Consider the following 27,411-nt stretch of genomic DNA (forward strand, 5'->3'; position numbering starts at 1 on the left):
ATGGCCGAGTCGCCGGAGGAGGTGGCGGTGCTAGTGCAGCGGGTCGTGAAGGACATCCGCAACGCCTTCCAGCGGAACCCACACATGTGAGTGCGGCCGCGGCCGAGCGGCGCGGAGGGAGCGCTGCCTGCGCTCCGGCCCGTGCGCGCTCCGCGGCCGCCGGCGGGTGGGGCGCGGGTCCCGGCGGGGCCGGCCGGGGCTGGGGCCGGGCCCGGGCCCAAGGTCACGCTGTGAGCGGCCGCGGGGACCAGCCGGGTCTCCTCCGAGCGGGAGGGCCGGCTCCGGGCGGCTGCGGTGGCACCTGTGCCTCCGTGGGGCAGGGCGCCGTGTCCCTGTCCTCGGTGCCCTCCTGTCGCCGCGGCCTCTCCTGGCTCGCTCCGGGAGCCTGAGCCTGGAGACCGGTCCGGCCGCGGCCGCAGCCCGGCGGCCACAAGCGCCCCGCCGGTAAAACGCACCGCGTCATGGGAACCAGCGAGGGCTCCGCGGTCTGGAAGCGATAGATATATTTTCAAAGAAAAGTTGTTAGTGACCTCTCTCTGAACTCGGTGTTTGGCAGCGTTAAACTCATCGGGCAGTCGGGCTGGGGCTGAGCCTGCCCGCGGGTGAGCCGGGCCTGCCGAGCCCCGCAGCCGGCAGCGGGTTCTCTGTCTGCCGGGAACAGAGCTGTGGCGCTGGTGGGAACAAAACTCAGGATGGAAGCCTCCTGAATTGCACCTTTGCACAAACAGAGCAGTGTGGTGAATCCCACCTTCAAATCCATATCTGTTGGTAGAAGTATTAGTCATTTCATTGTGTGTTGTTTTGAGGAAGACGGAATGACTATGAAAATGCAAACCGCAGTAATTGGTTGTGAGAATCAGATTTATCCAGAAGTCTGGGGCAAAGGACTCAAAGCAGATGGTCTGCTTTGTTTTTCAGTGTTGTTGGCCAGCCTTGAGACCCTGTTTTAAGTGTCTCCCATACTTCTCTTTCCCAGAATGTATTTTCCCAGCCTTTAAGACACAAACTAGGGAAATAGCTTTCAACCTATGTGCAAGCTCCGTGTTGGTTAGGGCAAATAAGGTAGCACACAAAGAATAACAACTTCCTAATTTAAGTGAGGTGTATTTGTGTCAGCTGGAAACTGCAGTCTCTGAGGTAGTGACCTATTAATCTGTTCCAGAAAGTGATAAACTAAACAATTTAATAGGAAAATTTTATGTCACCTAATTTATTCCTTTGCTTAACAAGAGAAGATTACAGTGAATACCCTCATGTTTCTCTAAATGTAGTAAGCAATTTGGGTGGGCGGCCAGGTTTTAAAATGCAGCATATGGACGCTGTTTAAAAAAAGGCTGCGTTTTGCCTTGAAGCTTCATTTTTAGGATGTGAAGCAGAATGTGCTGTAAAGGGCCAGTATTTATGAATGAATGTTCTGATTTTTTCATAGTTCCCACTCCTCTGCCAGAGTGCTTTATTGGTAGCAAACTTAGGGATGATGTTTTTTAAGAATTTGCTGCTATTGCAATTTCCTTTCAGAGATGCAATCTCAGAGTTGAAAGTAGGCTGCAAGAGTTGTGTGTGCTGAGACTGATGCACTGTGACATGCTGCAAGTGAAAAAGCACAAGCTGCTGCTACTTTATCCCTCAAAGTAGAAAAAGTGACAGTCATGTCTCTAGGTTTCTGAAGTGGTTGAAACTGCTTGAAATGGGACTCTTCAGTCCTGTGTAGGCTGTGGGCCCTTGTTGTGCTGCCTTTGTTCCTCAGGAGCAACAGGCTGTAGCTGTGCTGGCCGGGTCTTTTCATGCATCTGCATCTTATCGTCTGCTGCTGGCCAGCTGCAGTTCCTGAAAGGTGGTATCCTGAATTCAATGTGTTACAGATCCAGGTTTGAATTATTTTACACGGGAACTGCATAGCTTCACTGAAAATAAGGAATCTGCTGCATGCATGATGTTGCTGTTGACTTCCCATGCTTTTGTCCCATACTCACCTCTTTTCCATCGTTTGTTAACCCTTGTCAATGGCTGCTTTTACACCTGCCCACTTGTCACCTTTGTGCAAACTGTGTCTGTGTGTCATTTTGGCATGTTCAAAGCAGTGTTGTGAAACTTAGCTCACCCAAGTCAGACTTCTTGCATTTGATAATAAGTAGAGGTGTGGATGTTTGTTTTGTGGGGGTTTTTTCTCTCCTTGCTGTTTACCTTTGGGATACTGTTTGTGAGTTACAGCTGGTAAGTTCTTATGATAATTCGCAGAGTTAATTAGACAAGTAGTGCCTGATTGCATCTTCCTTGCTTTTGGAGACTTTAATGCCCCTGTATGCAAGGCCAGGCATCGTTTTACCAAGGACTTTTAGTATTCATAAAAGAAAGACCCAGTGATACGTACAAACTTCAGGCTATTAAGATACTGTGTTGAAAGAAGCAGACTGGAATGTCATTTTAGGTTTAATCTTGCTTCTTGAACAGCTTAGCTTGTGTTAAATAGAGCAGCACAGATAAGGATCTTGCTTTGATACCCATTTCTTGCTTTTAGTGGAGTAGGAGAATGCTTTTTTCTTCTCTCTCTTCTCAGCTGACTGGGGAATAAAAGGGACCTGAGTGCATGTTTGGAGACAGAGCCATGTGATTTGCAAGTGTTTTACCTTGAGTTCACCTTACCCGTGTTTTTTGCGGCTTGTGATATATGTTGTGATGTATGGAAGATCAGATCGGTTTTCTGAATAGGCAAATACATTCTCAAACAAGCACACTGTGTCACTTTTGATTACCTCAATAACTGTCCAATGAGGACACAGAACTAAATCAGCACACTCAGAGTACCCAGTAATAAATTTTATTTAAGATAATTGAGTTGAGGTTTAGGATCTGACACTTGCTGTGTATCTGTAAATCTTGTATTAAGAAGACTTAAGATGGAGAATTTGTTTTCTGACATCACAAGAAATCTTTTTTGTTCCTGCGTGAGATCTGAGGATTTCCCTCTTTAGCAACAATTTTTTCTATTGAATGGGGGAGTTGGTGGAGAAATGATGCATAATTGAAATCAAATAGTGTTGCTTTATGCCTAAACAAATGTGAATCCTTGATGAGCTGTGTTTATTTCTAAGAAGCTGCCAAAGCTGCTATTCAGCATGCTAGAAAAACCTGACAAAAAGTAAAATATGGTACGGCCCATTGAAACTGAATAGCTGAGTCTCTTCTGCTTTGTTTGCTGGTACAAATGCTCGTGTTTGTTGCTGTTATTTTAAAGGCTTACATTTCTCCTACAGAGTTGTCGTCTAATCAGACTGGCCTCTGTGTCTCAAATCTTCCCCCTGTCGATCATGCTGCCTTGCACAGGACAATGAAAAATGGGACATATGGAAGTGAGCATATTCTTCTGTGTGATCCCTGGTGTCAGACCCCTGGTCACGCTGCTGCTGGGCACACCTGGGTAGCTTTTGGTTAGTCAGGTGCCTGTACTAGTTAGCATGTTCTGTTTCTCTTGCTGAAGCAGCAGTTACAGCTCTGTCACATATTTATTACAAAACCAGGAGTGCTTGTCTTGATTCCTTAGAGTTAAACTGCTTGGATGATAGTCTAAAAACAGAAAAAATGAGGCTTTCATCATTTAGGATCTTTGTGAAAATCAAATAAAACCATTCAAATTATAGGTTTCAGCAAAGACTAGGAAAAAAGATGATGGAATGTTTGGTTGGGAAGCGTTGCTAACCATTGCATTTCTGTATTGAGAAAAATAATTGTCACCTGCTAGAAATAAGCTTAATTATATTTCTCTCTGTTTTTTAAGAGATGAAATTGGATTAATACCCTGCCCTGAAGCCAGATATAACCGGAGCCCTATTGTCCTGGTAGAAAACAAGCTTGGTGTGGAGAGCTGGTGTGTGAAGTTTCTTTTGCCGTATGTCCACAATAAACTTCTCCTCTACAGACAGAGAAAACAGTGGCTGAACAAGGATGGTAAGTTCTGAGTTGGAGAAGAGTATATTATGTGATCTTTACTGCACATTTTTTATTTATCGTAAAATAATTTAGTTTGGAAGAGAGGTTTAAGATCCAAGTCCACCCATAAACCTGACACTGCCAAGTCCAGCACTAAACCATGTTCCTAAGTGCTGTGTTTACATGCCTTCCAAAATATCTCTAGGGATGGTGACTATGCCATTTCCTGGATAACCTGTTTGAATTCTGGCAACGCTTTCAGTGAGGAAATTTTCCCTCATATCCAACCTAAACCTGTCCTGGTGCAGCCTGAGGCCATTTTCTCTCATCATGTTGTTTGTTACCTGTGAAGAGAGAATGACACTCACCTGGCTGCAGTCTATTTTACATGTAGTTTTGGAGAACAGTAAGGTTCTCCCAAGCCCCCTTTTCTCCAGGCTAAACACCTCCAGCTCCCTCAGCTCCTCTTTATAAGACTTGTGCCCCAGTTGCCCTTCTCTGGGCTCACTGCAGCACCTTGATGCCTCAGTGAGTCGGAGATGGTCACTGATGTGATCCTGCTGGCCACACTATTGTGATCCAAGCCAGGATGCCCTTGGCCTTCTTGACCACCAGGGACATTGCTGGCTCGTGTTCAGCTGGTTCTGGCCAGCACCTCTGGGTCCTTTTCCACCAAGCATCTTTCCCGGAAGCCTGGGTATTGCATGGCGTTGCTGTGACCCAGGGGCAGGACCAGTCAGAACCTCATACAAGTGGCCTTGGCTCATCGATCCAGCTTGTCCAGATCCCCCTGCAGAGCCTTCCTACCCTCCAGTAGATCCCACTCCCACTCTCAGTGGCATAATCCCCAAACTGACTGAGGGTGCACTCAATGCCTTTGTCTGGGTCATTTACCCTTCCTAATGCCAGTTTAACCTGTTGTGGAAAAAACAGTGGTTACTGAGGGGAGCAGGCTTTGGATTGTGCATCTTAACTTAAATGAGTTTATTTTCATTTGAAAAAAAAATTTCTTTCTCTCTTGCCCAAACTGGAAAGGTTAGAGACAGACAACTTGAGTGAATTATTTGTGGAAGTGATGTTAGTTGATGCAGAAGGAATTTTCTCCTGCTTTCCTGAGTCAAAAGGAAAATGTGGTGACATATATATTTACTGTAAGAAATGAGTGCAATGTGTTTCAGATGCAGAGGTACACCAGAAATTATTAGTCCCTACAGCTTGGTAATTGTAAAGTTTTATTTCCTTTCTCATCTCTTTGTATTGGTTTGGTTTTTAGTTTAACTTGCATGAAAAATTCTTTTGAATATGTTCTTAAAAAAAATTCAAAATAAAGAATTATGAACAGGTGTGCCATAGGAGGTACTTGACTGCTTATAAGGGGTCCTGATCGAGCAAGAATGAAAAAGAATAATTAGTTTATGAAGCAAGTGTTTTGTTTATTGTTGCAGTACCTTCTAAGTAGCAGTTGGAATAAAGAATGTTATGCTGGGCTTCTAGTGTCTTATTTCTGGTGGGTTGGGGTTTTTTTTGTGTTGTTTTGTTTAGAGACTGTTTTCTAGTATCTTTTACCTGCTATGGTATTTTTAATATCCCTCAGAAAGCAGGATATCGAAGAGCACCCTCTGACCACTCACAGAGTTCAGATCTTTAGTATCTCACATGCAACTGGGTTTCAGTTTTGGATTGTTACCATATTTTTTCTGTTTACTTATAACTAATCTGTCCATAAAGCACTGAGTGTGTCCATTTGGCTTCAACATGTGTGGGAAATTGTCTTCCCCTGCTGGAGCATACCAAACAGCCACCCTTCATTCAGTTGTGTTGATTGCAGCTAGAGCAAAGCCAATCTCCCTGGCTTTATGAAATAGAGTTAAAGAATTATGTTTTAAATAGTGGGATTTTAGCATACATCTGGTGCAGACTCCAGCACCTTGTCATAACTAACATGGTGTTCTACTTGGTGTTACTGCTAGGTAAGGTTTTGGAGTAGGTCTGTGTAGATCAGGAGATGATGTGTGGCCAGTAGCATTTCTCCTTGGATACCTACTTTTCTTTAGTGTTTTATTGCTGTATTCTGCTTCACTTTAAGTGTATGAAGCCAGCTGTGCGTGATGCTCAATAAAGTGTAGAGTATGGCACAGTCAGGTGGTGTTGGCCAGGCCTGTAAATGTGCACTTGAGCTTCTTTTGCCTTTGGAGATGACACAGAGAAAGATCAAGGTCTTTAGAGGATCTTGGAGTGGGAGGATTCTTAAGGCAGAGAGTGTTGCCTGCTTTTATCTGCCTGATGGTGGGGTCTAGATTTGCTAAACCTGCCTTGATTTCTTATTACAAATTATGTATGGATGTATAATGCAAGCGTTTTGGAAACAGTAGCGTGAAATGGCAGGCAAGGCAGATGATGGCAAGAAGGAACCCATTTTCCTGGCCACGCAGAGTCTTCCAGTGCTAGCTGTAGACCTCGAGTGGTGTTAGAGTAACAGTGCACTGGCTTGATCCTTAGAATCAATTACCCTTCCGAAGAGTAGCTTAAGGTGAAGTGTTTTCATGTATTTCTAGATATGACTGACCCATTAACTGTGTTTTATTTTTGTCTAACAGATTGTGTATATTTGTGTCATTGTTTTTCCCACATTCCTCCTAGAGAGTTGATGACCTGTCATTATGTGGACTTTATAAATTTTACATTGCCCTTTACTTTTTAATTTATTCATAATTTCCTTTCTTGAATGTTTTTTCTCATTACAGACATCTTTAAAATTAGAGACTCTTCCTGGGGGGGTGTGTATTGCTAACATAAGTAACTTCCATTTCTTCTTGGTCTTTATGGTTTGTGGTTGGACCTATTAAGACCAGGATGGTTTTGATCATTGCCACCAACCAGCTGCTGATTTATTCAGTTCTCATAGAAACTGGTGTTTGTGACATTCCAGATTTGAAATTTGTAATGCAGATGATTACAAAATTCAATAAACTGAACTTTAATACAGGGAATATAATTAATGTTGACTGACACATAATTAAATACAAACTTTAGCATTTAAAGAGTTGAACCTACTAGCAATCTTAGCAACACCAGTGGTTCTCATTGCAGTGCTTTTGGAGATCTGAGGTAGGAGTTTGTGATGTATATTGTTATTACACTACAGATCTTAAGCAGGGAAACTTCATTTTGGTCTCAAGTGTTATTGTAAGGTCTAAACATTGAAATTTCCACACAGAGAAAAACTTTTTGTTTCAAGCCAAAGTACAAGCATTGACATTTATGTCACGGTTTTGGGTGTCTGAAGACAGCTGGTAGCCATTACCTGTGTGCTGGTGCCCTGCTCCAGTCACACCTGTGCGGGTGTTTTGTTGAGATGCTGTCACACCTGCTGATGCCACAGGGATGGTGTTTGCAGGCCTCTGCTTCCCTCACAGGTGAAGGGAACAACCTTCGTGCACAACCCTTCCTTTCAAAATGCACAGAAAACTCTGTCAGTGATTACTCCAGTAGCATGCATTTTAAACTAGTGCCTGCTTAGCTTTATTTCGAAAGCGAAACTCGATTCTGTTTTGTCTCTTCGTTTACATGTGAGAAGAGGTATCTACAGCATTTTCATGTCTGCTGAGGTTTTCTGTAACCGCTGTAAAACACAGCCAGGTCCTTCATGTTTGAACCCTATTTGTAAAGGAGTTTAGTATGTTTTAACATAATGGAGTTTCATATTTGATAAAAGGTTTGAGCAGAAACTGAACTGCAGTGGTGGAGAGAATTAAGGCAGAAGTCTTTCCCAGGTGGGCTTAGAGACTCATCTCTAAGGTGTTATAAGTATGTATATTCTGTCAGGAGATGTTATGGTATTCTCTTAAGTATTCTCAAGGATTTTGCGCCAGATTGCTTTTGTAGATGAAGGTGCATGTCTGGAATTTGTCAGGGTAGTTGTTTTCTTTTGCATCTAGTAAAGAAATAGATTTGTTTATTACTTCTTCAAAACTCAGTTGTATATTCTATTGAAGCTTGTTATAAGTGGTGATTGCAGGTGTAGTCTCTATTCACCTCTTCCATTTTGAGTCACTATAAACCATTTAAATAGAACAGAGCAGAACAACAGCGTGCTGATTCGAGTGTCTGGTATTTTTTCTGACAGGATCCTGGAAGAAGGAGGTGCTTTATAGTCATTCATTGATAGGTTAGTGACACAGATGTTTACTTATAGTTTCTTTTGGATTCTTGGAATCCAGAGTCATGACTGCTCCCCCTGCTATTATTTGAGTTCAGAATTCCCAATTTTACAATATGTTTTTATCTTTTCTCGTATATTTTTTAAATTTATTCATGCATACTATATATGTTACAAACTACTCACAGAATATCTAAAAAACTGGATACAGCCATATTTAAAGGTGTGCTAAAACCATATTGTCCTTTTGCAGTTAGGGATACCATAATAGGCAAAAGGATGTGTTCAGTGTGAGCACCTATAATGCAATAGATTGCCTGAAATGTCTAGTAGAAAGAAATCTAGTAGAAAGTTATTTTAAATTGTAAATAAAAGATGCTGGATTTTGTTGCTGACACAGGGAATAGTTGGCAAGTACTATCATTGTGTACGAGATCTATCATAAGATTTCCTAATAAAAAGGGGCTCAGAGTTTAATAAATTGGACCATTTTTCTATTGAAAAATGGGATAGAGGTTACTAAATGGTGTCATTTCACATCTCTGGCTCAGAATCCACACTTCATAAATCTTCATCTGTTACATCAAAGAACATTGATGTGAAAGAACTAGGTTCTACTTGGAGATTTTCCTTTTATCCGCATCTTTCCTTTGATAATATTCAAGATGAAGTGAACCTCTGTGAAATGAGAAAATGGCCAAAATGCAAACAAGTTCTGTTTAAGTTGGACTTGATTGGGTGCTGTTACGGACCTTTGAGATTACCAGAATGGTCATATTAACTGGAAATCATGTGTAAACAAGCTGTGTTGTTCTAAGTAGACTTCGAAAGGCTTTTCTGAGAAGTATTCAAAAAACTGAAATAGGCTGTAATAAACTATTGCTTGATGTGCCTGTAACACATGCAGTGCTAGTACCTAATAATTGCTAAAACCATTGTTGCAGGTAAAATGGAAAATGTACATAAAACAATCATAGCTCACAATTTTAACTTTACCTCCTTATAAAAATTATGTTTTTGTAAATGTTCAAAACTGATTTCTGAATGTAAAATTGAAACAGTAGCCACAAAACACGTAGCAGATGTTTAATTTTATATATGTTTGATTTTGTGTATGTGAGTAATCCTGGTTATTTGAATTGGGATACTCAGCTGCATAAAATTAAATGGGTGTTGAAATACTTTGCTGGTTCAGGAATTGGGTACATGAAGGAATAATATTTGTGCATTCAGACAGCAAATTAGAAAGAAGCTTTGTGTGTATGAAAAATATTTATTCCTTGGCAGCAAAGAGAGATTTAACTTGTGACAATAGAAAGTTAAGTTCTTTCCTTGAGACACTTTTTAAAACATTACAGCTTAGTGCAAAGTCAACAGTACACCAAAGAATTCCCCACCACAACCCCCATTACCCCTTGCATTATATGGTGGCTTAGCATGTTCCTCATAATGAAGAACATAATGGAAAACACAAAATTTCTTTGTTGGACATAAATCATCAATCAGACACACGGTAATATATGAAGGTATTTCACTTTTCAACCTACTTAGGTATTGACTCTTGTTTCAAAGATACCTCAAGCCAAGTCCCTTTGTGTTTTGAATTAATTTGTGTATTGTTACTGTGGAATTTCTTAACAGTTCATTCGTTTTGCAGTCATATTGACTGCACTAACCAGAGATCTGTTTCCATGAGATACCATCCTTTTCTTTTTCCTTCAAGGAATGAAGTACCTCTTATTTGCTGGAAATCACCTGAAGTATGATCTAATTAGTATGTTAAATTCAGGGTGATTAGGAGAGGATGTAGGCAAATTTAATTTACAATAAAAGATTGTATAGTAACATTCAGTTTTTATGACATAATTAAAAATAAGTGTAATACATAAATCTGCGGTATACAGTGCTTAAATGCAGGGATGCAAGCAAATGTTTTTGGTTTTGCTTTGGGTTTTTTATTGAATTAGTCTTGAAACTTCAGTCTGAGGCACTTCACAATGTATTTAAAGTGTTTTCTGTACAGTTTAATAGGGAGTACTTTTGTAATCCTCATTCATAGCTGTGGTGTTTCATTTTTTAGCTACAGGTTTTTTATAGTGTATCTATTTTTTGTAACAGTATGATATATGGCAGCCATCTGCACCTCAGACTTGTTCTAAAATAGTAGGGTATATTTTTATTTTCTGTAGTATTTAAAAATCTTTGGATTTTATTTGAAGAATTCTCTGCTTCTTGTATATAGTGTGTGTGGTTAAAATCACTGAATACTCAAGGATTTTATATTATGATTTTTCTTTGTTCAGGGCATACTCAGTTCATTATTTTAAATAATGAAAAGGGAGAATATGGCAGATCTTGCTCCCTCTTAAATTAACTATTAATAATTAATGCTCTCTCATTTCTGGAATAAGAGCAATATTTTACAGAGGTACAGCAGCCCACAGCAGAAGGACTTTGAGGAATGAGAGGGAGTAAGGGTCTGCAGAGAGATCAGTGCTGTGTGCAAATCATTGCTAATTTTAATGTCTCTTGTTCCATTGTTTCAGAGCTGATAGATATCACGTGTACCCTGCTACTGCTGAACCCCGACTTCACCACAGCTTGGAATGTGAGGTATGTTGCACTCAGAAAATGCTATCGAAAGGCCCAGGCCTTACATGAGTCAGCCGAAAGCTTTGTTTCAAGTGGTTGTTAGTGACGCTGCAAGAACTTGTCAACTAAGAAGTGCTTGAAGGAATGTTAAAAATCCCTTCTTTCCTATATGTTGCAGATAGTTTGAGACTGCCCTTTTTTGCTCTTGGTTTGTTTGTTTGGGGGTTTTTGTTCAGTTGGGGTTTGGTTTTTGTTTTTTTTTTTTTTTTTTTTTTTTACGGGGGGGGTTGTTTGTTTGTTTGTTTTTTGGGGGTTTTTTGTTTTTGTTTTTTTTTTGGTTGTGTTTTTTTTAATCGAAGGCTGATGATTACAGTGCTGCATATTGATGGCATCTTTGCACCACATTTTCAGGGTGTGTAAGACCCACGAACTACCATTCCTCTTTCCTCCTGCAGTTAATGAGGGTAGTGCTCAGCTGATGTCTGCTGTGTGTATTCACTGTTCTCATTTTTACCTCTCTTTGAGTTCTTTTGAGATTCCAGCTCAGTTTGCTGCCACTACCAGTGCAGGCTGTCATGCTCAGTAGATACACTGCAAGACAGGGGGAGAAGATGTCTACCCTTTTTTTCAAACACATTTCCCCCCCTCCCCTCTACCTTCTTGTACCTGTTGAGTTTAGCATAGCTTCATCATTGGTCAACCTTCAGAACTTGTCCAGGAGTCATAATGGAGGAGGAGCAGGAATTTACCTCCTTGCTCTTCAGGAGGTGCAGAAACAACCATTCCTTACAATTTTGTAACCTTACAGCTGTTTTGTAAATTTCAGAGTTGGAGGAATATTCTCTTTCTGCTGCCAAGGTAAGACTGGAGGCAGTCTATAAGAGCTACAGTTTCAGGAGGGTGGAGGGCTGACAAAACTGTGAAGGTCTCTAGGAGTGCATTAACAGGACTTCTGTAGTTACGGGGCACTTCTCATGCTGCGTCTGTTTGTCTGCCCTAGTTATGACAAATTCAGCTTTTTCTTTTTTCTTCTTTCACTGCTGATACAGTTCTGAAGGATTCTGCTGTGTTCTTTCTGTCTTTCAGGTCTAAAAAAGGGGGATGAATGTGATTGCAATGGGTTTAGTGTCATGAAAATATCTAACTTAAATAGCTATGAAGTTAAAATGGAATTAGGAGCTTGTATAAGTACAAGAGCTGCTACAGTAATCTCATTTTATGGTACTTATAATTGATTTTTGTTTTGTGGAATTTTTTTTTACTGCACATGCATTCATCCTTATCAGTCAGGCTTTTTTGTGCCTGACAACTGAAAGTGTTAACTTTTATGTGCATGAGGAAAGTAGTTCAAAGTTGAAAGTGGAATTAAAAATGCTAAAGAATATGGATGAGGATTGTTTTCTCTTTCCTGATGTTTATAATTTACCAAAACATACAAATTACTACAGAAGTGGGCCTTATTCCCCGAATTGTTGACTAGTGATCTACCAGTCAGTTTGTCTTTGAAGCTCTGTTTAACATCCAGAGAGATCTTGTTACACAAGCCAGTCAGTGTCTGTGGAGGTTACCAGCGAGCCCATTCTAGCAGGGGAACTGCTTTGCTGAATCTGACCCTTCATTGTTCTAGGCTTCTCCTGGGGGTTTGCTCTTTTGAAGGGGAGGCACTTTTGTTATGTTGACATATATTTCAGCTTCTCTTTGAAATTACAGATCAAGCTAGCCAGATGTGTGGTGTAATAAGCCACAGAGTAGAGGACTGATTGTGTTCTGTACAGATGCTGCTGATAAATCCTTATCCTGAGGTAGTCCAAGCTGAGAACTAATTGTATGAGACTTGCACTCTGCTTGCAGAACATGATGGATCTGTTGTGGGATCATTGGTTTCTTGTTGCGCAGACAATGTTTGTCATGCCAGGTTCATCTTGCATTCTACATACACTAATTTGCTGCTTTATTTTGAGGGGCAAAAAAGCATTATAGAATCCTAAGTAGCCTAAAAATTAAGAAATGTTCTAGTTGTTTACTGAATAGCAGTCCTGCACACATTCTTGTAATTTATTGACTTTTCCATTGTAGGCTGGGATAATCTCTTTTTCATATGTTGAATTCTACTGAAAGCTTCAGGGATAGTGGTTGTCTCGGTAGCACTGAACTTGAAGATATAAGAAGAGAGAGAAAAGGAAATCCCCTCCTAGGAAGGGATGCAGGACTTGGCAGAGGTGTGCCAGAAGACTTGAATGGTGTTGTGGAAGACAAGTGGGCATTTCAGCTCAGCTGACAATCTTAGAAAGTTGTATCTGATTAATGAAGCGCAGGAGAACACAGAACTTTAGACATGTTGTCTAGGCCAACTAAGACTAGATGCTTTGCCTTGACTTTGTAGCTATTCTGAACAGTTGATGTGTGCCCACCACATACATCTGTTGTTTATTTATTTAAATTAGAAGTGACTGGAAAGTGACAGAAGAGCAGGGACTATAACCTAAACCCTGAGACCCTGAGCAAGAGGTTATTATGTGGCAGAGAAAGACTTGCTACAGAATAGATGTGTCACTTCCTAGGAACTGAGGGAGAAACCTCTGTTATACTGAATGGCATAAGAGATATCTCCAGTTGTTAATCTTAAATTCAGTTAGCTTGTGTTTTTAGAAGTTGAAAAGTCTTGCAAGTTAAAATGACCAAAATGTTAATGGAAGTGATTGTAAAGGAATTTTTATAAATGCCTTTGTTCTTCCTGTTATACTTCCTGGCATGTACAATTGATGAAAAGACATTAGGTAACAAGATGCTCTGAAAAGTCACATTTTGCTTTCAGATATAAATGACTTCAAAGGTGTTAGCATAAAGCAAGTAAAAATGACTCGAGATTATCTTTTATGGGAGCTATAATCCTTGAGGCTGAAACATTATCTATGATCCACATGGCAAGAAAGTAAGCTAGAAATTATATATCCCAAGTTGGGTGTTAGCTGAAAGAGTTCAGAAGAGGTTTATGTGGGAGTGTATGGCACTTCAGTCATACTAATGCTTGCCGTCCTTTGTGAATGGGAGAATCTCTCATTTGAGAATCATTACAGCTAAAAGCAGCTTTTCCACTACAGCAGTGAAGGTGGATCTTGTCAGTACTGTTCCTCAACTTTGCAAAAGAGGAAGTTTAAGAGTGTATAAGTGTGAAGCTGATTACTTAGAGTCTATGTTTTAATACAGAAAGAACACTTTCTTCACTGAAAGTTCAGGTTTTGGGAGGTAGGTGGCTTGGTAATCTAAATCTGTGTTAAAAATGTACATGCATTTGTTTTAAGTATCAGACTGGTCTAAGCTGTATTTTCATTGTGTCTGTGTGGTAAGTAATTTTTACCAAAATGTCACCTTTGCATTGCAGTAACAAAGCAGTTGTTCCACCTGCTCCAGTGCTGACCCTGAATGTTTATTTTGTTTGCTTTCCAAATTTGAGTGCATTAGAACAGAATGGTCTGATCAGTCTGCCACTTCTGGTCAGTATATCTGAACTGCCTGTTAAAAACCATCTGAAAGCGTCGAATCTGAAGCATGCTGGACCTTGGTTGAGATAAAAACAGGTGCTCCAGTAGCTATCAGAAGCAAAACTTGCATAAGGATTTATACATTCCCTACTCTGCTTCAATTTTAAATAATATTTGCTCTCTGTTAGTGTTGCAACCATTAGCTTCTGACTGTGGTTGTAAGTTTCAATTACAGCAACACAAAGCCAAAGTACCAGATGGAGTCAGTTTCCTACTAAAGATTACCAACTCAGACAGAAAGTACGTACTCACAGAAAGGAAATATGTCAATTTGTTTGTGAGACTTGGGCCATAACTTTAGGACAACATTATGTTTTCTGTGTCAGACTGCAGAGGAGTTTTGCCTTCTTATTTGATAGCAGATCTTTCCAGAAAATATTTCCTCGCCTCCCACTGGGATTTTTTGTTCAGAGAGTTGATCATCTGCTCCTCACTTACTTGTGCCATGCCTATTATTACGATGAATCAGAAATCATTAGAAAAACCAGAACCCAAACCCATGCCAAAATTGCTTCTGCTTCTTGCACTCTCAGTTTTTAGTTGTGACTTCTGCAGGTTCTGGGAAATGTGTGTTTTCTTTCTGCAGATTCTAACTTCGAAATTTACTGTAACTTTACTTCAAAGCTGCTACCTACTAGATTGGAGAATAGGGTATGAAGACTAATGCCCTTGGGGTAACCAGTGATGGGGTGATGTCCACAAACATACTCAGGACAGACAATAAGAGTTACAGAGCTAGAAAGAAGAGGGTGAGGGGTAGGGAATTCTGTGCAAAGAAGGTGAGAAGGCCAAGTTCAGATTTTCATTTTGCTCTGTTGTTGGGAGGTATTCTTGTAAGGGTTGTGTTGTATGAACATTAAATTTCGTTAGGTCAAATTTTTGATTTTTTTAAACCAAAGATTGTTTTACATTTAAGTAAACTGAGCAATTGCAGCCTTTTTGTTAAGTTTGTAAAACATTCTACATGCAGAGAATATTTTCCTTTTTCTTATAAATTTAGGCAACAGCAACCTTGACACTGTATCTTGAAGCGTATTTCAAAACTAAAGGTGTGGAGGAGTGCTATATGTAAGAGTATTTCTGGATGTACACATGATCTAAGGGCTTAATTTCAAGAAGGGATGTTTGTTCATATATGTAACCCTACAGTAGCTGACTCAGTCATTTCTGGGTAGGTTTGAGAACTAACAGATTGTATGTGTTCAGATTAAAATGAAGTTCTTTGTGCACGTATGTATAGTACATATGTATGTATAGTAGAATGGATTAATGCACTAGAGGGTTTTTAAACTCTTGTAGTTTGACAGTGAAGTTCTGTTATGATACAAAGGAAATGCCATGCCATTTGTTATTGGGATTTGTGTTCTCTTTTCAGGTTACTATTTCTATTCACACAGATTTATTTTATCTTTTGTAGGAAAGAATTAATACTGTCTGGCACTTTAAATCCACTTAAAGATTTGCATCTTGGAAAACTGGCATTAACCAAGTTTCCAAAGAGTCCAGAAACATGGATTCATAGGTGGGTTTCCTTTGCCTTCTATTGACTCCTGAAACAATTTTCCTAGGGGTTTTTTATTTCCTGTTCTTGGGTTAAGGAGAATCATAGATGCGGGAGGATAACTAGAAATATATCAGATTCTTTGAACCAGTCTTTGCAAAATACTGTGCTTTGGCTTTTGAAGCTACTTGTCTATATTCTACGCTTAGAATTGAAATCATGTGTACTTTTTCTGCTGCACACTTTTAAAGTAAACTTTGGAGGGGGGATATATTTCCTTAGAGATTTATCATGTCTTGCAGCACCTGAAATCCTCAATGTGAAAATTCTGATTCCATCAGTTTTAACTTTTTGAGTACTGTAGGTTTCTCCTTTCCCTCAGATTTACTACTGTATTGTTTGTCTACATTTCAGAAAGTGAACCTTTGTAAATAAACCTGGGTTCTTTTCCATTTCAATACTGGTCTTATTGGTTTGGTGAATTTATTTTTATAATTTCTACCTTGAACGAAGTCATTCAGTCACATCTACTGGATATTAAAATAACAGATCACATGTTTGGAAAACTTAACTCCAGAGTTACTCAGGTTCACAAAGCTAACCATCTCAGTCATGACCGACCATAAAATGCTTGTAGCAGAGCCAAGTGAAGAAGCATAGATCCATTGCTCCAAATAAAAAGCTAGGTCAACCTTTTATAGACAGCCCTAAAGAGATTTAAATGTATCACATTAGGAAGCAGTTTGCAGTGTTTGTGTTTAACATGCCCAGCATTAGGGCAGCTGTAAAGTTGATACTGTAATAGGGACTTCATACTCTATAAAGAACATAAAACTTACTGACTATATGAGAATTCTGACTATAATTTCCATGCAAATCTAAATTAGGAGTATTTTGATAGTGTCATAATTTGTTTTTCTTTCTCTTACTTGCCTACATCAGAAAAGTGTATTTGAGGGTGATTGCACAAATGTTTGGCTTGGATTTGGATATGCTGACCCTGATTGATACATGTTAGTAAATAAGATTTGCAGAAATACTTCTCTGCATCAGCATAATGATTAATTTTGGGTTTCCTGTTCCCCCAAGGTATTAAATCTCAGGCAGAAGATGCAAAAACCTATAATGGGGCTGTGAATAAAACTCAGTAAAACATAACCAAATTGTTTTTTCTTATGTATGGGAGATACACTCACTGAAGATGTCAAATACCTGTCATTCATTCATTTTGTCAGATGACCTCCTGCTTTTTATTTTGAGGTTTCAAATATATCTTGTGCATATACAGTCAGTATATCTATTGATTGTGCATTTGCCACTTAACAATCCTTTGTTTGTTTGGAGTCATTCCAGGAATTGTAAGAGCAATAGTAACATGCAAAACTGAAAGTGACTCCAAATTAATGGGAGTAAAATTAATGCAGATGGGAGTAAAATTAATGCAGGAAACAGAAGAAGACAAAAAAAAAAAAAAGGAAAAATAATACCATGATATTCAAGAGATTCCAGAAATATATTTTAAATCTTCTGAGATTGTGATTGCACTGCCTAGAAAGTAGCTCTAATTTAATTTTATGCGTTTTTTGATGCTGTAGCCACAAAGACGATGAAGTCTGCATTTTTTCACTCTCTCCTGCATGTGTAATTTTTCACATTTCCTTGGCTTATAAAGCATGCTTGTTCTAAGAAACTGAAATAATTATAGAGTTGAAAAATTTTGTCTTTATGGTTTTACTCAGATGTTAGTGTTAAATAATATATATATTTTTTAAGAGTGACATGCTTATTCAGTTTTTTTTTGCCTAGACTATTTTTGAGTTTTCTATTTCTTGCATAACTGTGGACTGAAACAAAAAAAATACAAAAGGTGATGTTTGGATGGAAGATATTTTTAAAAATTAAAAGTTAACTCTTTGAAATGACCACATTTCATAAAATACTGTTATACAACAGAGCATGGTTTCCTTAGCTGTACATCTTTATTTAGAGCAAATGGTGTGTAGGAAGAAAGTGTTGCTGAGAAACAGTCAGTTTAAAATTGCATTCTTATAAATTATCTTTAATATTGTCTTCCAATACTTTGTTCTTTTTTGATAACTGAGTGAAAAAGATACAATGTAGATAAAACCCACAAGTGAACAAGCATATTGTGCATGTGTTGAAATGAGAGAAAAAGCAGATGAGTTAACAATTTTTTTTAATACATAGTTAACTTACATATTTTTTATATACCTGTGTATATAAATAAGTTTACATATGGCTTGCAAAATAGAATTCTCTCTTTCAAAAAAGTTAATTTCTTTTATTTTGGTTATTGATTTCTTTTAACTTGGAGTTAAATTTTGACACCTTTGAAAGTAGCAATTCATTGGTTTTGGAACCGATGTGAGCCAGTCCGTGTTGCGCATCAGAGGATGTCAGTCTCTCCAGAGCATTCCACACTAGGCTATAGCAATTCCATTGACGTGGGCTGCTCTGTGGAAATTTACACATCTGTAATCTGTTTTTGTAGAACCCTTTTGTGCTGGGGCTGCAGATGCAGCATTGAGGTTGCCTCTAAAAATACCACTAAAATTTTGTCCAAAGTAAAATAAAAAAACCAGAACCATAGGAATCTATGCTAATCTCAGATATATGAAATCAAGTGTGTGTAATCATCAGCAGAAACATTTGTTTTGTTTATACCTATAGCCCTTGAAACCACAAGCCTTTTGGGCTTTGCTACTGCTGGTGGTGTACAGAAACCAGTTTGAATTGCAGTGTGCAGTACTGCTTAGTATCTTTTACAGATGTAAAAGATACTAAGCAGAGTTAATTTTTTATTAAATCACTTCTTTCTATCTTGCTTTGGCTACTTCATTTTAGTGCTGTGCAAGACTTTGAAAGAGGAGCGAGTTAGAAATTTCATGCACATGCTGCTTGCACTCTTTCACAAGTTTGCTGTTTCCTTCTGGTTTATTTTGTAATGCTGTGTAAGTAGTTGTGATCACTTGGAGTGAGCAAACTGGTGCAGCTGTGTTGGGAGTGCGATGATCGTGTCATAGTTTATAGCATGGCAAGCGTTCAGATGGTTGTTTACTACTCACTCATTACCTAGCTAGAGTATAGTTCAGAGAGTAGAAATATTGCAGAGGTTTGATTTATGTACATGAAAAGCCATCTTTTTCTCTTAAAACTGCTCTCTCACCATTAACGCTTTACATCGTTTAACCAGACGATGGGTGCTGCAACAGCTAATTCAGGAAAACTCCTTGCCCAGTCTTGCAACTAAAGGAAACCTGGGAGCAGCACCTGTGGAGAGGATTCACCGACTGGTACAGGAGGAAATGAATGTCTGCTCTGAAGCTGCTGGGAGATATCCAAGCAACTACAATGCCTGGTCCCATCGCATCTGGGTTTTACAGCATTTGGCAAAGCTCACTGTCAAGGTATAATAAAATAGTGAATAAATTCTTAAATTTTCTCCACAAAAAAACCCAAATACTGGTTTGCAAAGCAGACTACGTAACATGAATGAAGAGTATCAAGTGACGTTATCACAGGTAGCTAAGAATGTTTTAAGAAAGGGGACAAAATCTTGCAGTGAGTATATTTTGCATCTTTCTTGCCATTGAAAGCAGGTTCTGCTCAGCAGAAGTAACACATTTTTCTTGCCTGTATAGAAAGTTCTGTTTCTCTCTTAGTACTTGGTGCTAACATATGTGTGGTAAGTGTATAGGAGGGACTATGTGAGCCGAAGTAAGGAATGGGGAACTCTAAGTAATTCTTCCAGCACTAGTCTTGAAATTCATAGTAGAGGAAAATGGTAATGCATAACAGATATTAAATTGATAATGTAATTTCAATGTTCTGATGCCCTTACTCAGCTTACATGTGGTTTCAGAATTTTGAAGGACCAAGTAAAGACAGCAAGAATTTTGGAGAAGGCATAGTAGTGGTTGTAACTAATTTTTTCAGCTCCAGCAGTATTTTTTGACAGCATTTACACTGGGACCTGATTTAGCTATTTCAGGGACACTATATGCAGTGTTGAATGTTTTCTCAAGACCTGCAGCAAATTAAATTAGTTAATGTGACACAGTCTAGGCAGTTTTGTAATACAGTGTTTTCTCAGTGGTTAGGTGAATTCTTTGAGTATTAGGTTGATACAGTGACACATCACTCACTTTTAACAGCAGCTTCTGCATTTTGGCGCATAGGGTTATAAGGGAGGAATTTGGACATTGTTGAGTCAATGTAGCCATTATTTTTATGTCCATTTCAGAGACAGGGAGGAATTTGGACTCATCTGCCTAGCAAGTGTATATGAAAAGGTAGTTTTCAGAAAACTCAGAAGAATTGCAGGATTCAGAGAGATTGGAGGTTAGAAGTTACGGTTAGAGGTCTATATTTACAGAAAACAGGAACTTTAATATCTTCAAGAGCTTATTAAAAGGTGAAGGGAGTTAGCACTGTTAAAGAAAATTCAAGTCATTTTATGCCTTAAAACAAGTTCTAAACAGCTCTGTGTCCATTATGCTGGTAATAGTAGTCTGAGGATCAGGATTACACCTTGAGTGCTTTTTGCACTTGCTATTCCTTACTGATTTAATTAAAGAAAAATAATTACATTGTAATAGAAATAACTCTCAGCAGAACTGGAATTATTTTGGTGAATTTATTCTTTGTCAGTTGTGAGTGCATTTTGTGACAAATCACAAACATGCCTTTGAAGGCAGTATTTTAAATTCATTTGACCATTCCAAAGTCTGTTCAGTTGGCCTGCCATCCCACTTCCCCTACTGATCTACTTTTTTTAGAATGAAGACTGTAGAGATGATACTTTTGTCTTGAGTTGTCCATCTGGTCTGTTATTACCTCTGGCAACATTTCACTGATGCTATTGTCCCTCCACCAATGTGTTAAACCTATTGGGAAGTATCTATGTTGGCTCTAGGTTTTTTTCAGGACACCACCAATGCACCTCATCGGGGGCCTAGTAGAAGGTGTTTGGGATACAGGAAAATTAGGGAAAAGTGTGGAGCATAACAGACAGCAAGAAACCTGTGATAAAATTTGTCTAGGTAACTTGAAGAGGCAGAATTATACAGTGTTTAGTTGCAAGATATGATGCAAGGAAAAAAGTAAATAAGGAGAACAAGGAAAAGGCAGGCATTACAGACTTTCACAAAAATATGCAGGTTCATAGAATCATAGAATCATTTGGCTTGGGAGTGATCTCTATCTCATTCCAACCACCCAGCAGTGTGCAAGGACGCAACTCATTAGATCAGGTTGCTCAGGACCCCATCCAGCCCAGTATTGAATACTTCACTGGAGGGGGCAGTGGAGCAGTCCCAAGACAGGGCTCTGAGGGGCTCATCACCAGTCTCCACGTGGACACAGAGCTGTTGACCCCTCCTCTCCGGCTGCATCCATCCAGCCTGTTCCTTACCCACTGAATGGACCGTCCATCAAATCCATCTGTCTCAAATTTGGAGATAAGGATGTCGTGTGGAACCCATATTGAATGCCTTCCACATCTAGACTGATGACATCTGTTAGTCTTCTCTTGTTGACCGTTGCTGTCACTCTGTCATGGAAGGCCACCAGATGGGTCAGGCACAATTGCTGGCTGCCTTGTGTCACCTCCTTGTCTTGTAGGTGCCTTAGCATGTCTTCTGAAAGGATCTGCTCCATGATCTTGCCAACCACACAGATGGAGCTTACTGGTCTCCAGTTCCCCAGGTCATCCTTTCTCCCCTTTTTAAAATGGGAGCAGTGTTTCCCTTTTTCCAGTCACTGGGGACTTCCCCTAACAGTGGACAGTGGTTTGGCAACGTGAGCCAGTTATCTCAGAATTCTGTAATGTGGATCTTCAGATGCCATAGACCTGCAGCTGTTCAGCTTCCTCAAGTTGTTCTGCACCTGCTCTTTGCTGACAGTGGGAGAGAGTTTGCCTCCCCATACAAGAGTCTAGAGGATCAGGGACTAGAGAGAATTGGGAAGGAGGCCTGACTGCCATTGAAGACTGAGACAACAAACTCAGTACTTCATCCTTTTCCATGTCAGTTGCCACAAATTCTTGTTAATTAAGGAGCATACACTCTCCTTGGTCTTTTTTTGTGACCTATGTACTTACACAGTCCCTTCTCTTTATTTTTTACACCTCTCAGCAAATCCTGTCCAGCTTTGCCTTGGCTTTTCCATTCTTTAGAGGTTTTTTACCTGCTTAATGTCTCATGTGACACCTTCAGCAATTTCTTTGTTTGAGTATCTGAAAAGTATGATAAATTTCAACAAGATGCTGGATTGGAATCATGCTGAGAAACTGACAGATAAAACAATGGTCACTGATTCTATGGCCATTGAGTTCTTGCAAGGTTGCCTGAAATTAAGGGGTATCTGTATTATTTAGGGCTGTATTTCTGCTGTAATACAAACTTGGCCTGTAGTTTGAAGTGTGCAAGACAGCAGAGGCCCAGAAACATAGTTTTTATGTTGTATTATCATTTAAATATGACTTCTCAAAATAAGTTTATCATTAACAAAGCTATTGACCTGCTTTGGAGGATTTCAAGAGGTAGGCTATGTAATAGGATTTTGGTTTTTCTTTTTCCTTTGGTTTGATAATCGTAATGCTACTGCAGACTGAATCTCAGCTCAGGCTCTGGGAAAAAGATTTAAAATGCTAGAGAAGAAAATTTTGGCCCAGTGGAAAAATTTACTCAAAAGATATAGATGTTCCTTCTTTCTTACACTAGATAGTCAAAAACATTATCTTCTTCCAATATAGAAATTTCAGTTTGTTCTAGCTGCAGAATTTGAATAGCATTAGCAAGTTTACAATGTTAAAGTGTGTTCATTAACATAAATCAAGGATTTGTCAAGAATAGATAGTTTGAAGCTAATCTAATAATTCTGGTATTGGAGTACTTGCCATGGAAAGCCTGATTTCAGCTTTCTCACATGACTATACAGTCAGTTATTGGGGTTAGATCATGGGCTCCAGATACCTACTAAAAGGTGGGTGTATAATTAGGGAACTGGGATAGAGAGGGGTATAGTCTTAAAATTCATACACATCATGTTGCTTCAGTGAAATCATGCAGATAGAAAAATAAGGTGTAGTTCAGCAAGGGTTGACAAACTTTTTTGTTTTCTTTAGATTGAAATACTCAATTTCATAATATGGAGATTGACTATCAGACCCTACAGTAAAACAGGCAAGCAAACAAGTAGTGGGGTAATTGTCATGAGGTAGCACTTCTCTTGTGTGATGCCCAGAAGACAACATGTTCATGAGACAGAAAGTGGTTTTTCTTGTAGCCATCTCCAGAATGCCTTAGCTTTTTCTTAGATGACAGGGTCTTCAAAAGTGCTAGTTTATGTGAATGCTATATTTATTTGGTTATCCTTAAAAGTTTGTTTCCCCAGTTCCTTTGCATTTCCCCAGTGTCCCAGACCAGGGAGAAAGTTCAGGTCTACAGTTCACAGTTGGAAAAGCACTCTAAAACAAGCAAGCACATGGTCTGGGAGGGTGTAAGAGGGAGTGCAGACCTAGAGGTTGAGACGAAGGTCGCTGAGCACACCTGTCATGTTCTGTGAGAGGCTGCCAGTTCCATGGTAGTCAGCTTACCACCAGAGGTAGAAAAGAGGTTGTCAAGAGTGGGGAGGGAGGAATTCTCATATAGTTTCATCTTTCTTCACAGAACAGTGGCAAAGGGCTTGTACTGATAGAGATCGAAATGAAGAAAGCTGGCTTTCTAAAAAAGAACCTCTTGGAATTCTGGCATTAGCTGGCTTTTTCTTTTACTTCCAGTTGTTAGAAGCATTTTCAACTGGTACTCTGAGGTTCCTGGGTAGGAGGCTGTTTTTTGCAGATCTGAATATATTTTCATGGCAATCTTCTGTCTTGCTTTTTTAGAAGAGATGTTCTGGTTCAGGTAAGGATTAATGCTGGAAATAATTTTGTTCCCTTTGTACAGGGAATTAAAATGCATAATTAAGATGTTGCCCTGTAAATTTGTAGCTTATAACTATTTCAGATAAATAATTGTATTCTTCCAAGGTCTCAGTTGAGCATAAATGTGTATAGTATCAATTACAGCTCAATAAAGGCTGATTTTTCTGAACCTTACGTTGTTCTTGATAGACTTATAAATTTTGAAGTTCAAAAGTTTAAAGTACTAAGCTCAGTTCTGTGAAGAAAGGAAGGAAAAGCTGTTCTTATGGTTTAAAGTACAGATCTGGACATGGAGTTTTAGCCCCCTTAAGAATGCTGTGTTTGCTCTGTTACTTAATACCGCACTTCAGTTTGCTGATCTCTAAACGGAAGGCGATGCTGTTATCTTTTGACAAGATTTAGAAAAACATGATGATTATCTAGGGCAGAAGATACTGTTTGCATTGTATTTGCTCCAATTTCTTTTGGAACAGATGCCCCCCCAAAGAGCTATATACCTAGTGTTGTGTGTTTCCGTTATTTTCTTTATGAGAGGCCGTGGCTTTTGTGCTGCAATATCTAAAAGAAGGACTTCTACCTATGAAAGTTGTTTTGCATCAGCTGGTCTTATTAAGTGATGTAAGTAGCTTAGGAGAAGAGGTTAAAAGCAAGAGTATACCATAAGACTATTAAGATTACTTCCAAAAGTCTTTAGAAGTAAATGAAGAGGGTAGTTTTAAACTCTTTGGATAGTTAAAGCTCTGGAGGAGAAGCACTGTGAGGAAAGAGATTAAGGGCTGTGAAAAGAACCAAACCAGTGGCTCTAACAGAGAAAGCAAAGCATAGTGAAAGCTTTGTCTGGAAGCCAAACTTGCATTTCTCTCCAGAAATGAATTTTGAAGTTTAAAAGCACTCAGAATTAAGAGACAATTCACAGGAGCCAGAAGTCTTAAAAACAGAGCTACAGTTGGCAATTAAAGTATCGACTCCTTAACCAGAGTTGTTATGAAAGGAGTTCATAGTTGTTATGTTTCTAGGAGTTCTTCAGTAGTAAAATCAAGGAACCTGATTATGGACACATATTTTTATATTTCACCAGCTCTAGGTCTTTAAACACAATAGTATGGTTGATTTTCTCTCATGGAAAATCAAGGTGCAAATCAAGTTTGGGTTTTTTCCTTTTAAGCAATGCACCTACCTTCTGACACCCACAATCCACTGGGTAAAAAGTAAAATTCTTAAAGGTAATAGCAGTGTAGTTTGTGCCTCCTCTAAATAGTATTTATTGCTAACCCTTTTAAGATTCTTAAACCACTGCTTATTTCGTATCAGAAGTGGTTTGGGTTTTTTTCCCACTCAGCTTGTGGGTAGGTTTCTGAAAAACCTTTTCACAGTTTGGAAGAAGTATTAATTTATTTTCTGCAGGAATGCCAAGATGCTTTTCAGCACATAGCACAAAAGGTTCAGTGGTAGTTCTTTTTCCTGTGTATTCTTAAACCATTACCACAATGGCTGAAATCCCCAAAGAAGGGATTACCTTAATGCAGAAGCAGTAGTGGTAAGTTCCTCCACTATACTGGTTGATAACTGTGCCTGCGTTTTGTTTCAGGTTCTCCTTGATGAACTTTCATCCACTAAATATTGGGTATCCATGCATGTCTCGGACCATAGTGGATTTCATTACCGCCAGTTCTTGCTCAATTCCTTGATACGCAGAATGGTGACTGACAAAAACATACTGGTACAAAAGCAAGTGGTTAATGAACAAAACCCTAGCCCTCAGAAGGAGGAAGAGAATGCAGGGACAGAAGCTGCCTGTGCTGAGGAGCAAAGTGTGGATCTCCCCGGCCGTTTAGATGAAGAGATGGAACTCTGCAGTGAACTGATTGATAATTACCCAGGGCATGAAACCTTGTGGTGTCATAGGTAAGAGGACTTGATCAAAAGAATTTCCTTCTGATTTGTGGATGATTCTTCACATGGTATTTCCAAATTGTTTTGGTTTTAGGAAGTACCACTCAATAAAAGATTTTTGAACTGCTATGTATTAAATGTTTGGAAAATGTTCAAGAGCATAATCAGAGCTGTTGTGTGGAAAATTTGATTTGGCTTAAATATCTTGAGGTGTAAGCTCCACTTGTCCCTGTAATTTGTGCAAGAGACACAAGATGGTGGTTATGAGCCACTTCACACTTTAAATGTTTAAACAACACACAAGGAACAAAATGTCGATAGAAGATTGGGTGCAGAAAATGTTTGCCTTACCAGCTGGGTGCAGGTTCCTGACTAGGTGACAGGAGATTTGCCAAAGGTGGAGACCTTTCTAGTACAGTGTGCGCAGAGAAGCAGATTTTGTGTCTGTGAGGGAAGTCTGGTGGGATGGCAAATGAATTGCAGTAGTTCAGCAGCAGTAGGTTATTTTCAGTGCATGACTTTCTTTTCTTCTTTTCTTCTTTTCTTTTCCTTTGAAGAAGGTGTGTATTCTACCTTCAGCAGCACTTAAGCAACAAACTTCCTCTTGGGAATACGTCGGTATCATCTGTGGACAGCAGTGATGAAAGTCTGAATAATTCCCACCACAGTCCTGCAACAAGTCACTTGGCACAAGCTATGGATGTTGATGGTTTGAATGAATCCAGCAGCAAACACGGTTATACCCAAGAAACAAAACGCCTGAAGCGTGCTCCAGTGCAGGACTCTCTTGGTCCAGAAATGGAATACCAGTTTGTTGATAAAGTATTATCAGCTTGTAGGGATGTGGACCAAGCCAGGTTTGCTACTGCTTATAGAAAATGGTTAGTTACTTTTTTAGGTCAGTGAAGGAAACATTGAAAGCTTTCAGGGTTCTTCTCTTAGTGCAATATTCTCTTTTCAGACACAAATGCATGTCTTGGTTGCAAGTGTTAGCTAACTCTGTGTTTTGACGGTCAGTCCTAAAGCTAAATTTCAGAGTAGACATCTGTCATTTTATTAAAGAACTGGCATATGTTTTTATTAAGCAAATGCAGTTTGTTACTTAATCTCTCAAAGAAATCACTCTTACCAGCTTCCTACCATGACTTTTTTTTTAACTTCTGCATTAAGGTGGACTCTGAATCATTTGACTTAAAAAAGAGGTAAAAGAAAAAAGTTTGAAATGCTTGTGAAACAGAGTGTCTGAAAAAGTGGGAGAATCTGTCACTATCAGCTAAACCTGTTCCCACTTTGTTCCTGTATGGCATCATGCTAATATCTTATGAGATCCAGACTATATTTGGTGAGTGCTATTATTTTTGTGTAGCAGTCTTTGATAGAACACCAGAATATAGTGTTTCCTTCTGAAGGCTTCAGTAACAGTTTTGGAGCTGTGATACCTTTTACTGTTTTAAATTGTTTTTTTGTTTGCTTATTAATTGTCATGTTAGCTTCATAGGAAGGTCTATAAGGCTGAAATCTTGATAAGCAGATACAGGAAAATGTGGCAGAAAATAGTTCAAACGCATGTTCAACCACAGCTAGAGCTGTATTTGGCTGTATTTGTGAATTGTTTTCTTAAAACAGACTATCTTCATTTCTTACTTGTTTTTTATTTATTTATTTAATCTCAACAATCCAGATTTAATCACATGTGATACACATTTCTGAATGTCCTTTTTACACTACAGATTCTCACCCTGCCAAATCACACATTGGTAACTTGTATTTAATCAAGACCCTACAAGTCCAGTATTGGATGGAGTAAATACTAGCTCTTCCAACTGATGATTGAGACTATACAGTAAAAAAA

The 27,411-nt window shown here is 39.1% G+C and overlaps 1 protein-coding gene across 2 annotated transcripts; it reads left to right on the top strand.

Annotated features, from left to right (window-relative positions):
• PTAR1 (protein prenyltransferase alpha subunit repeat containing 1) lies at positions 1 to 27,411 on the top strand. 2 transcript variants are annotated; one of them, XM_054283440.1, is made up of 7 exons: positions 1 to 86; positions 3,776 to 3,945; positions 10,633 to 10,699; positions 15,638 to 15,742; positions 18,936 to 19,149; positions 25,255 to 25,571; positions 26,117 to 27,411. In XM_054283440.1, the coding sequence occupies exons 1-7, from the start codon at positions 1 to 3 to the stop codon at positions 26,463 to 26,465; spliced, it is 1,308 nt and encodes a 435-aa protein (XP_054139415.1). In that variant the 3' UTR covers positions 26,466 to 27,411. The 2 variants fall into 2 exon arrangements, with proteins under 2 accessions (XP_054139415.1, XP_054139417.1); XM_054283442.1 differs by having other exon boundaries at positions 26,120 to 27,411.

Source organism: Melozone crissalis, unplaced genomic scaffold (assembly GCF_028551555.1).
Source record: "Melozone crissalis strain CALT ecotype California unplaced genomic scaffold, PUWL_Pcris_2 ptg000036l_1, whole genome shotgun sequence".
Lineage (NCBI taxonomy): Eukaryota > Metazoa > Chordata > Aves > Passeriformes > Passerellidae > Melozone > Melozone crissalis.